This window comes from Panthera tigris, chromosome B2 (genome assembly GCF_018350195.1).
Source record: "Panthera tigris isolate Pti1 chromosome B2, P.tigris_Pti1_mat1.1, whole genome shotgun sequence".
Classification (NCBI taxonomy): domain Eukaryota; kingdom Metazoa; phylum Chordata; class Mammalia; order Carnivora; family Felidae; genus Panthera; species Panthera tigris.
In genome coordinates this window covers 141928832-141941462 of record NC_056664.1, presented here as the reverse complement: position 1 = coordinate 141941462, position 12631 = coordinate 141928832, and the positions used below count along the sequence as shown (strand labels likewise).

The window sequence follows — 12631 nt, the reverse complement described above, 5'->3', positions numbered from 1 at the left end:
CAGTCTGGGTAGCAGCCTCCTGTTTCCTCAGCATCTGGAAATGATGGGAGCACTTTTAGATTGTCCCAGGGACTGGGGACGCTTGTGTTTAGTAGGTGGGCTCAGACCTGCACTGGAGATAGTCTTGGCAGAGCGAGCACCTGTGCCCGGAATGCCATTCATGCCCCCATGAGAAACACTAGTGGGGCAGTGACCTCGTCCAGGAACACGCACCTGTGACGCAGAGCCGCTCGGCCACCGGTCATCATGTATTGTTCGTTCACGTGTTGTTTAGGGTTCCTGAGATATCTCGTCCCAGCCTCCGATCAATATTGTAGAGCATGCACTATATATGAATATACACGTACGTTGATAAAATTCATTTGATTTATAATTTGGGGGAGGGAGATTGAAAATAAGAAAAATTCTGTTGTGTCCCCAAATCAGAACTGGAAATTACTCCTTTTGACAGGGCCAGGAGACCAAACGATGGAGGAAAGCCTATTTGTTTCCTGTTATTTGTCCCAATTTTATTTGCTACTGCAATGCCAGAAAGACTTAACCTGATCTTTAGGCTCACTGTCTTTGTTGGAGATTCTGTACCACACTTCATGCTTGCCGGTGGGTGTTGGGCCTCACAGAAAGCATTCTCTGGAAAGACCAGACCGACTAAAACTTGGCAGAATGGCTGTGTTGGAGCTGTGGACGGCAGAGTAGGTCCTTGTGGTGGTTCGTGTACTTTGTGGAGGTTATGCAGACCTTCTCTTCATGCTTCATTTTTAAGAAGTTTACTTTCTACGGACTACTGGTCTGTTACCCCCATCCTCAGTAAAACTACTCATTTTACTGGATATTTGCTTTTTCGAAGAGTTGTGTGAACTTGGAATCAAACGTAGATCTGATTTAAACCTTAAAATCATTTTCTTTTTTAATATTCCTGGTAATCAGTTTGCAATCGGTGAATCAGAAAAGCAGATCGAAGACCCCGTATTTGTGGGCCTCCGCCTTAGTTTTGGGTGTGATGTATCCTTGTGGGCTTATGAGTGTGTAATTGGAGCGGCATTCGTCTACTGGAATGTTTGACTTGGGGCTGCTTTTTCATCTCTAATATGTGCATTTGGAACCATAATTGAGAAAGGTACTTTTATCTTCTTCATAATGGCTGTTTTGTGATTATTAAAAAAATAAATTATTGCCAGCAGGAAAAGAAACTTAGGTTTTTATGTTTTAATATAGTTGAAGAATTTACAGTATGTTTCCTTTTGCTTCTCAGTAAACTCGAGTTTTTTAACTTGTACACTTGAGATTGAAAGGGAGACTTTTCTTGAAATCCTGGAAAATTTATGCCTCCCTTCTCTTTACTATCAACCAGAGAACCTTTAAGACACAGCGGATTGTATCAAAGTATCTCTCCACTATCAGTCTTCAGGGTTAGGGGAAAAAAAACATCCCTAAAGACTGGTTTTGTTCCTAAAGAGACAACCAGAGTGGTGCCTGCTAAGCATGTGTAGTGTGCCAGCTCTCCTTAGACCTTTGTCAGCAAAGCGTTAGTCCTGTTGCTGTGTCCCCGTGATATTTACATCTGAGGAAGGAGGGGTTTAGGGTACACGTCTATCCAGCTACTTACGTACGTCACTCGAAAAATGGTGAAAAGCAAGCGTTTCCTAACATTGAGCATTCCGGGGTGCCTGGATGAGGCACTGGTTGAGCGTCTGACTCCATTTCGGCTCAGGTTGCGATCACTGGGTCGTGGGATTGAGCCCCACGTCGGGTTCTGTGCTGAGTGTGGAGCCTGCTGGGGTTCTGTCTCTCCCCTTCTGCCCCTCTGTCTCTCCTGCTCACATGCGCTTGTGCTCTCTCTTTGTAAAAACGTAAATAAATAAAAAATAAAAAAGATAATCAAGCTTTACTCTTGCTGTGTGGTGGTGTTTTTCTTTAGGACAGTCACATAAAGTAGTATGTTGTCTGTTTCATACGCTAGTAAATTTGGGTTTTCTCGAGTGATATATTTGAAAACTACTTGGAAATGAGTTTTTTAAACAAAACACTCCATGGGAATGTTAGAGACCTCGTTAAGGCCCCTCATCGCCCCCACCTCAGTTCCTTGTGCTCCGACCATCTTGTGATCTGTCCGTCCCCATGTCGTACTTCTGTCCTCTGCTGGATGGCTCTCACAGGTTTGTATTGATGGGATGTGTGCCATTTTGCTTGTCATGGCTTTCATTTCTGAAGCGGTTTTCCACGTTTCTACCATCTTCTTAATTAGCATTTCAGTTACTGCACAGTATCCTCTTTTGATGTGTCATTAGTCATCTGACCGTTTCTCTTTTCACTATTCAGTTTCTGGTGTTTCTAAACCTTCTGGTATATTGCTTGCTCCTTCTCTGTTCCTTTCACTTACTGTCTTGGTCTGACTTCTCAAGGAGGCTGGCCAGCCCACTGGTGCCTTCCTTGGCTGTTGTGAGGGTCAGTGCGAGCTGGTGCACGGAGAAACGTTAAATGTTTATCAAGGTATTTTTGTAGAGAACCAGCTTAGACCTAAGTGCGAATGTGCTTTAGTAAAGCAAAGGAGGCCTGCGTTTGAGTCCAAACTGTGCGCACACTGAGACTCAGCAGCTGTCCACTGTGAGTGGACACTTGCAGCGTGCGAGTGTGTGCGCATGCGTGTGTCATGACAGCACGAGAATGGATGTCAGTGAGGAATTTACTCTTGCCGTGTTGCTAAGTAGCTTTGAGTTTATGCCGACGGCTCAGAAGATCATTACAAGAAAGGAGCACCCAGTTAAGTGTAATTCATTTCGTTCTGTTTTCTAGATCAACGTCCGAGTTACCACCATGGATGCGGAGCTGGAGTTTGCCATCCAGCCAAATACAACAGGAAAACAGCTTTTTGATCAGGTTGGTCTTTGAGCTTAGGAGGGAGAATCCCCATTTAGAAAGTTATTTTTTGCAGATCTGAATAATTTTGCTGAGCATATTGGTTTGCGGCTTACTTCTTTTTGTAGAGGGGAACATTTCTCCTTCTTCCAGGGGGTTCACACTGTTGTAAACACCCTGCACGAGTAGCCCCTGTTCACAGCCCTGTGACAGGAAATTTGGGGATGCTCTGAAGTCTTCATCAGCACGGCCCGTGAGCTAGGCAAGGCAGAGCACGTCCACATCCCTGCATATTTATTTCTTCTTGAGACCTGAAGGTGGCTGCGGAACGCTGATCATAGTGAGCCTCCCAGAAAGCGGTGGTAATTCTGCCATGGAACAGTTCCAGGTTTTGGAACAAGATCTGCTTCTCTGGGCTAAGTAAAGTCTGCTCTGGGGCCAGGGCTCCAGGAGGGCAACGGGCGCAGACATGAGTTTACAGGTCCCTTGAGCTATAGCCTGCCTGGCTGAGAGGCCCCGCTGATGGGACAAGTGATGTTCTGAACCCTAGCACTAAGCCCAGAAATTGGAGTAGGTGGTGATCAGGAGATGAGGGAGGGTGGGTGACTTCTAGCAAATTTAGAAGGTGTAGGGGACTCCCTCCTGCGTCTGGTCATATCTCCTTCTTGTCCCCAAAAGTGAGCACCCGGTAGGTTCATCCCCACTATGTGCTGGGCCAGCACTGGTGTGTGCCGGGCTTCGTGGGGTGGGCAGGGACACCTCCGTTCTGCCTGTGCTGCTCGTGTGAGGTCATTGCCTGGCTCTGCCCATACCCAGTAAGGACAGAGGCATTTACTCTTCGCGGTCAGGCTGGACTTGGGGCAAAAACCTAAAGGTTTCTTCTGAAAGAGAATCCTGAAGTAAATTAAGTGGAGCCAGCCGAGCCCTGTGTGGGTTGGGTCAGTGGTTCGAACGTGGGCCATACCAGAGTCCTTGTCTGTAAATGAGCAGTGGGGCTGTCCTCAAGTGACTGTTCTAAAGCGGAGACGGAAACTGGGGGTTAGTTACAGAATTTTGACGCCTCGGCCGTTTACCTGCCCGGCCTCCATCTGCCTTGTTTGTTCGCGTGTCGCTTCTCCGACATCACGTGAGGAGTCCGCGGTGACACCGCTGCCAGTGTCCGAGACATCCGTGTCTGCCCGTGGGACCCTTTGGAAGCGGAGGGAGCGGAGCGAGCAGCGAGGCCTGCCCTGCTCCCTGAAATACTCCGCTTGGGTGGTCCGGTTCCACGGATGTTTTTAACCGCACGCTCGTGTGCTAGGCGTGAATGGAGCTGCGTACCGCTCGGGCCTCCCCCCGCTTCCTGGTCCAGGGTGCCACGTTGACAGAACTCGGCACGCTCCTACATGTTGAGCGATTGTACTCGTTTGGTGTTTGCGTTGGTTTGGTTTTTTTCCCTGCGTTGGTTTAAAAACGGGTATTTTTATTAGATTATCTGCTTAACAGAGGCATGGAGCTGTGGATTAATAGGTATACAAAAAATGGACCCTGAACTCAGTCGGTAGGTGTGGGTTATTTTAAAAACGTATTTAATAAATCCAGTCAGCATGCCAAGTCTGGATAAATTCAGTATCTAAATTGTTCCAGAGCTCGTTAGCCCCATCAGCCACATTCAAGCGCGATGATACTGTTCCCCTCCCCTGAAAGTCAAGTCCCCAGATCTGTGTGCTAAACAGAAAACAAGGCCACATCCCACTTGAACCTCTGTTCCCAAATCATGTTTCCTGCCTGAATCTCAGCCAACCTCCAAGACAGGTAGTGAGATTCTACCACCAGTCAGTTATCAGAAAGGGAAGTAGCGGGAGACAGAAAGATCCCGAACTCCGCCTTCAACGGTAGGACCTGGGTCACAAAGAACTCTGATGACAGAGTTCATATTTAATTTCTTTTCAGTTTGGTGTGTCCCTAAAGAAACATGCGATATAATCTGAGGGTGCTGAGGTTGGAGCTGACCTGGAAGGCGACTAACTCTATGTGTACATGGACACATGGAAAGACATGGAAGTTAGAGAAGAGAGTTGCCTGAGGTCATAGTGCTCACCAGGGCCCGGGCAGGTTCTGGCTGTGTGGCATCGTAAGCCTGCTCACACTTGTCTTTTTGAAGATCCGTTTGTTTATCCTTCCGTGTCTTTCCAAGGCAGCACATGACACTGCGAAGGTCCCGCCTTCCCGTGAGTAGGTCATCAGGGGTGCCCTGGGTGCTTTCCGGGGCTCCTTCCCGCACCCCAGCCAGGCTGCGCGTGTTTTCTTCTCGATGCCTTTGGAGTCTGTGTCCTTTTCTCAGTTGCTCCACCTGATTCTAGGTTTGGGCCAAACTACCAGGCACTAGAATATGGTCCTTAAGTAGAAGGGGTTGAAAGACACTTGAGAGGTAAGCTCGTCCGAAGCCTTCTCTCCCACCGCATGAGCAACATGAGTCTCTTCTGTGGGGCCCGGCCCGGCCCATCCCCGTCCCCGTCCCCATCCCCGTCCCCATCCCCGTCCCCATCCCCAGCGCTCTTGCTGGGTCTGCCTGGATTCTAGTCCAGGGGCCTGACTTGACGGGGGGCCTCCCAGGCCAGCACCGCACAGCCAGGCGAGATCCTACGGTTCCGGAGGCAGTGAGAGAGCTGTGACTCTGTGTGCCCTTTGTTTCCATCATCACAACCTGTGTTCAGCTGTCACTTGAGGTGGAGTCAAGTAGACTTGTCCCTGCATTTTCCATTCCAAACTGCCATGTAAAACACTGCTGAAGCAGAAATGAAGGAATATTCTCCACCCCTGTTCAAATTCCGCTTCTGTGTTGCGTATCTGCTTTAGTAAGCCAAGGATATTCGAGGGGAAGGGTGAAGTGTGTTTTTTCAGGAATATTGGATTTCCCTTGTAAGGAGGACTTACGGATTGGTTTTTGGAATGGACTGAAGGAAAGCAGGTTAATTCAAGTGTGCCATTTTGGGGAAGCCATAGAAATAGAAGTAAGGCTCTAAAATATACTCTGCGGGCAGTTACCCTGGAGTGAGAAGATTCGTGCCACAGAGACGTGTGGCAGATCGGGGTACCCAGGGTCAGGCGTTTCATTGTGCAAGGGTTCTGTCCACAGTGTGGTTCTGGAGTCTGTGATCTGCTTTGCCAAGGGGGCTGGCTGCCTCATAGCAGAGGGGAAGAGAAGTCTGAGCTGTGGCTACGGCTATCAGCAGGGGTCTGACCCGGTGGGAAGGGAGGTGGAGCAGACAGAATCCTCTCACACTGGTTGGCACCCAGGCTAAGGCTCCAGTTTGGTGCATGGAGTGGAAAGACCAGATGCTTCTGTATGTGGACCTTTCATAGGTCGCTCTGAGACCACCCGAAGAGGAAGGCAAGGCAGGTTTTATATCCAGATGCTGAGACGGAGGTTTATAGAGAGTGTGAAATTAGCAGGATTGGGTATGGAAAACCTGGTCTTCAGATCAGCGTTCCCTGCACTTAGCTACCCTGACAGGACTTAGGCAGGGTTCCCAAGAGACTTGGGAGTCAGCACAGAACCATCCAAGTTCTTCCACATCGTGCCATAATGGGGCCCCGCCCCCCTCCCCCCATGGGAGAGTGGAACGAGTGGGATGGGAACAGGTCCCTCCTCGGGGTATGATGACCAGGCTCCTGGAGCCCCAGCAAGTATCTGGTCCCCCAGCAGAGGAGAAGACACGCTCCCAAGCAGGAGTCTATTTGGAATTTCCAATTTTATTTTAAGCAAATGCTCCAGATACCTGATTTGTCATTTCTCATGTGTTTGGGTCTCTTTCGCTTTATGTCATTTGAAGAATGGTAACCTTTTTATATAGAGGCTGAGCATTGTATGTCATGGGACTCAGCATTTAAACTGCAGCAAAGCCCTGGGACTCCGTTGTGATGATGTGTAACAGGTGTCCCCAGGAAGTTGCTTTTCTGTTCCTAAGACAAAAGAATAACCAGGATGGGATTCTGTCTGTAGTGGACCACAGGAGACTTTTTCTAGTGCTGTGGAGAATTTTAAAATGTGAAATCCTTATGATGACCTAGGGTTGAATTACACCTTCCTATATCAGAATTCCAAATTTCTGGAGGTTGAAGGAATGCTAGTCATCCCTTGGTGTATGAAGCATAACTCCCCCGTCCCCCCTTTCCCTGGAAGTTTGCCCCCATCTTTCTCCTGCCTCTCTGGGGACTGCTGTTGCCCTGTTTCCAGTTAAGCAGAGGCCTGGGCCACTGAGAAGCAGAGACAGGCAGCCAGGGAAGACCCAAGTATTCCTTTGCTTCACATTAGTGACTTTCAACCCCTTTTTCATGGGAGCACACCTGACAGGGGCATTCACACTGGGCCACACACTCTCCCTGGTGTTCCCTGGTGGGGTCCGGCTGTGTGTGCTCGCTCCACCCCAGCTGGTTGTCTTTACTTGGCAAAGCGTGGGTGGGGTAAGAGGAGGGGGGGCAAGAGTTTACAAGGTCTTACGATTTTCTGAGATTTAAAGTTAACCCTGAATCTGCTCAAACGTATGTTAAAAATAAGCCATTCATGGCTTTGGAGGAGCAGCCTCTGTTGGTAACAGGTTCCCTGGGATGGTGCAGGAGAGGTGTGTGCAGTGGGACCGGGCACCGCGCACCTGGCTCTCCTGGCGACCCTGCTGTGCCGTGTGCCTCCTGCCCTTCCAGACGTCAGCCTCTGCCCCTCTGTCTCATTCACGCAGGTGGTCAAGACCATCGGCCTTAGGGAAGTGTGGTACTTTGGCCTCCAGTATGTGGATAATAAAGGATTTCCTACCTGGTTGAAACTAGATAAAAAGGTAAGTCAGAGTTAACTATTCACAGGATATTTGGGTGTTGGTCTGCTCTGCTAACTTTGAAACTGGAACACCTTCTTCTGTCTTTTGTTTTTTGTTCTTTTTATTTGTGTAAAAGTTTCTATAGACAAAAAGGTTACAGGTTTCCAGTAAATGGGGATATTGGTTGGAAATTAGATCCTGGGATTTCTCCTTACTGCTCACTCATTGGAGCATATGATAGTTAATTGCTTAGCTTTTAGTTGACCTTAGTTTTTTTTCCCCAATGAGATTGTTAATCTTCTAGACCATGAATCATTCACTGTTTTGTAAGAACCTGTTGTTGCTTTGTTTGAACCTGTGATAGATTATCTTTCAACTCGAAAGACTGGATAATTCCATTAACAACTGTAAAGAAAAGCAGGAAGCTTAAATGTGTTTTCTCCACACAGTTTGAAAATGTCCCTTTTCCCAAACCTGTGTCTTCCTCCCATATTACTATGGCAAGCCTGAGGGCAATTAGAGATGGCAATAGGCAGGGGGGTACATGAGCAGTTATTAAACATAAGTTCCATGGTCCATGGCTCGACTGGCTGCGCGGGCAGATGCCAGGTTCACAGGTCACTAGGCAGGCCCTTTCTGAATTTGAGTTCTCTGGAATTGGTAACATTGTTCCCAGAAGTTGGGGCTGGTTCTAGTGGCTTGGTGAGTCCCTAACTGGCTGCTGCTAGACTTCCAGCTAAGTATGGGAGGGCGATAGGACTTTAACTGGCCCTTTCTCGTCTTACGTGCTAAAAAGGTGACTTTCGGAGTGAACGCTATCTCCTGAAAACTGGCCTGCATGATCCTTTTGAGCCGGTGGTTATGACCTGTGTTTAGGGAGCTGGGGTGGGGGTGGGGCGGTCTCATCCTCTACACTTGGCAGAGGGCATTTGGCTTTTGTCGTCCAGGTGTCTGCACAGGAGGTCAGAAAGGAGAATCCTCTCCAATTCAAGTTCCGGGCAAAGTTCTACCCCGAAGATGTGTCTGAGGAGCTCATCCAGGACATCACACAGAAGCTTTTCTTCCTCCAAGTGAAGGAGGGAATTCTCAGCGATGAGATTTACTGCCCTCCTGAGACCGCGGTGCTCCTGGGCTCCTATGCTGTGCAAGCCAAGTTCGGAGACTATAACAAAGAAACGCACAAGTCTGGGTACCTCAGCTCTGAGCGGCTGATCCCCCAAAGGTGAGCACAGGGTGGCCAGGCCCGGACGAGAGTGGCGGGTTGCACCCTTGAAGGGCATAGGTAGTGTGTGTGAGCAGAAGCAGTTGGCAAGCACGAGGGTAAATGCTTCTTGAGGCTGGGGCTCTAGCACCCGCTAATCTGCGTGCTGGCCCGCGTGTGCTCTGGCCGGTGTAGGCACTGACCCGCCATGGCCTCCCCTCAGGCACTGATCCACCTGTTCAGGGTCTGTGATAAAGAAACGTAGCAGGATGGGGACCATTCCTAGCTCTCCCTAGCGTATAATGATTTGGCCCCATTAAATCTGTCTGTATTCACTGATGGTCACATAAATTACCCCTTTTGGAAGAAGAGGCCCCTGAAAATATAAAATACCTTTTTAAAATTCTCCAGCGAGACTGGGTATGTCTCATTCCAGGTTCTAAGTCTTTCAGGTCGTTAATGGTCAGAAATGCTACGCATCAGGAAGTAGAAACACTCCGTGTGGTCTTATTTGAAAGAAAACTCTAGGTTTGCAGGTGAGCGGTGGCCTGCTGCTTGCCTTCTGTGGCCCTTTGTGGTGACAGTTCTGTGCCCTCTTCCTTTGCAACCCAGAGTCATGGACCAGCACAAGCTCACCAGGGACCAGTGGGAGGACCGGATCCAGGTGTGGCACGCAGAGCACCGCGGGATGCTCAAGTGAGTGCTGGGCGGCCCCTCCCTCCCGCCCGGCTCCTTTGCATGGAGTTCAGTTGGGGTCCCCAGGGTGGTGCTTCAGGAACCCCGTGGGGCTGCAGCCTGGGTGCCACAGAGCAGTGAAAGGTAACGGTTGCACAGGAGGTTTTCCCTAAATAAAGCCGGGTGTTCCTGACTGGGGTAAGAAGCAATTTGGTTCAAGCTTAAGGCCCTAAAGTCTTCTCCCTTGTTTGTTTTAGAGGGGAGACCGTCTCGTGTCTAAAACACTGTTCTAGTCAAGGGGGAAAGAGCATTATTTTTCTTTCCTGTCATAGAGGTGCTGGCTTGTTCATTGTCTGTAAGGTGTTTCCTTTCAAAAGTGTATAAATGGGAAAAAATTGATCCCAAGTGAGAACCCCTTGCTATTCAGGGAGCATGAAGGAGGGACATGATGTGACATGTGGCTATTAGGTGTAAGAAGCGGCCACATTCTGTTGCCCTGGATTCTTCATCTCGGGCGTCACGAGCGATTCTCTGTGTCCGCCCCCCCCCCCCCCCCCCCCCCAGCCTCAGAAGCTCATTTACAGTTTGGGCCTCACAGCCGTTGTGTCCTTCGAGTATCCTCTGTCCCAGGCATCTCTTGTTGGAGGGAAGGGACTCAAAGCCTAAGTGGCAAGTGCTGGTGAAATAGACAGTGGGAGTCCCTGCAGCAGTGTGTGGGCAAGAGAAAGATCGTGCCTACCGATACGATTTAAAAGGAAGATCTTTGTGTCCAGAGAAAGTAGCATGAGTCCGTTCAGTCCTTTCAGGATGTCTGAAGCGCATCGGTGGTCAGCATCCAGGACAGCTTGGGGCGCAGGCCTGGACAGTCAGCAGAGGGGCAGCTGCTAAGCCACAGCTGTGAGCCCACCCTGCACGACCTGCCTGAGGCTGAAGACCCTGGTAGCGGATTCATGGCTCGGGATGCGGCTCTAATGACCACGCTTGTTTGTTCCGTCCGCTAGAGACAGTGCCATGTTGGAGTATCTGAAGATTGCCCAGGACCTGGAAATGTATGGAATCAATTACTTTGAGATCAAAAACAAGAAGGGAACAGACCTTTGGCTTGGAGTTGATGCCCTCGGACTGAATATTTATGAGAAAGATGATAAGTGAGTTGAACTTTGTAATTATCTTCGGTGGGTGGGGTATCGGGGCTGGAAACGGTGGAGAAAATGGCATCTGTGTGTGTAGTGTGTTTTGACACATTTGTCTAGCGCATGACTCTCTAAGGGCTTTTCAGCTGTGATGTGCCCACGTTGTGTCCGAGGTCAGCTCGAGGTGTATGCCGTTTCTCTTCCGTCACTGTAGCCTGTTCACTAGCCCTGGTGTGTGCGGACCCGTGACCCCACATGCCGGAGCTGCAGGAAGGCCTCCCCTGCCCATCTGCTGAGGCCTGGCCACCAGCTGCCCATAGGCACCAGCACACCCACAGATACCACCCAGGCAGCCCTAGCTGTGCTGGTGGCTTAAGGCTTGTGCTAATCCAACCAGGGATGGTTACAGTGCTATCAGAGACCTTAAGGTTCTGTAAACAGTGGCTTATGTACAGACAGTTTAGCTAAATCCTCTGAGCCTGTGAGAGGTATCTAATTGCCCCGTGCTAGCTGTGTGCATTGAGTAAGGTCTGCAAGAGCCAGAGCCAGTGTGGAGCCAGCTGGGCCCTGCGGCTTCCTTTGCCCTTCCCTGTGGTTACAGACACTGCACATGGGTGTCTGCTTTCCGCCAGGGAGCTAGATACACAGAGAAAAAGATCTGAGTCAGCGGGGCAAGGTCTCCATGGTGTCTGTGGAGAACACATCTCCTCCCGTCGCAGCTCTTCTCCACGTCTGGGCTCTCGGACCCCCCCCCCCCCAAAACCCTCTCTCTGGCCTCCATGAAGGGCATGCTGCTGCCCACGACTGGTGATGTCACGTGAAAAATCTGTCTTCTTGCCAGAACCCAGGGTACGGATACCTTTGACTTGGGTCAGGCAGAGGCCCATGGCAGGCCTTCCCAGACCCTCCCCTGAGTGCCAGAATTGGAGGAGGACAGTCACTCTTACTGGAAGTTATGGTTCCAGTCAGGGAGGACTCTGGTTACCGTGTAGGACCTGATACGCTTATCAGAGAATGGCAGGAACTCCCCCAAGAATCTAGAAGTGAGTTATTGAGGACTCCTGGTGTGCTGCTTCCCCAAGTGTGCTGGCAGCAGTGTTGTAGGGAAACGTCAACGGTCCGGGAGACTCCAGAAACCAGCGCCTGGTCCTTCCGGAGGCGCCTCAGTTGGAGGATGGTGGCTGGTAGCGGGCGGTGCACACACAGTGAGAACGCGGTGCCCTCGTGGGAACGTGTGTGGGAAACTGCCTGTGTCTCTGCACTCATTTCTTGAATGAGCAGATTTTGTAACATAGCTGTGGCCGGGGCTGTCCGGACAGGTTTTTCCAGCTGCAGGAAACAGCCACGGGCAGGAACTTGCTGATGTCAGCTGGTAACTACCTCCAGCCCACGTTAAATGTTAATTTTTCCCAAGTAAAAATTAGAGTTGCACGGCTCATTCAGTCGATCCCTGCTCTCCTCCCTCTGCCCCCACCCCCAGTTTACCAGTGAAACTGACAGTCCTCTCAAAGGGGTCTTCTCCCCAACAAAGACTGGGGCGTAGGGCGACCTCACTTCTGCCTCGGAGGGCACCCCTCTTTTCAGTTAGGAAGAAACACTTAGCCAGACATTCGGTCACCAGCGGGCCCAGGTGGTTCTCCTCGCCAGCAAGGATGGACAGCTTGCTTACCAGCGCCAGCAGGACCCTGCCTCGAGCCTGAGCTGCGCCGGGACAAGTCCTGGCTGTGGCGGGTGTTGGGTTACCCCCCCTCGGTGCAGGGCCAGCAGTGAGAACTGATGTTCATGGAGCACTGTTCATGTGAGAAATTGGATCTTTTGAGTATGTAAGTTGGTCGATGAGAGACTTAGTGCACCTGCAGATAAACAAATATACCTTTATTATCCCTTTTTAGAACTAAATATATCCTGGTTGGGAAATGTCTCTTGAGGTCCCTTTTCAGTGTATACGTAACCACGGAGTGGGAACACGTGGG

At 50.1% G+C, this 12631-nt stretch overlaps 1 protein-coding gene across 2 annotated transcripts in view; it reads left to right on the top strand.

Moving 5' to 3' along the window:
• The window catches only part of EZR (ezrin), a 50981-nt gene that overhangs the window by 22883 nt on the left and 15467 nt on the right, over positions 1-12631 (top strand). Inside the window, exons 3-7 of one of the 2 annotated variants that reach the window (XM_042987445.1) lie at positions 2794-2877; positions 7575-7670; positions 8597-8871; positions 9463-9546; positions 10527-10673. In XM_042987445.1, coding sequence (XP_042843379.1) covers positions 2794-2877; positions 7575-7670; positions 8597-8871; positions 9463-9546; positions 10527-10673 — 686 coding nt within the window. Of the gene's footprint in view, positions 1-2793; positions 2878-7574; positions 7671-8596; positions 8872-9462; positions 9547-10526; positions 10674-12631 lie in introns of those variants that run through there. The other variant, XM_042987446.1, reaches the window with a different exon arrangement.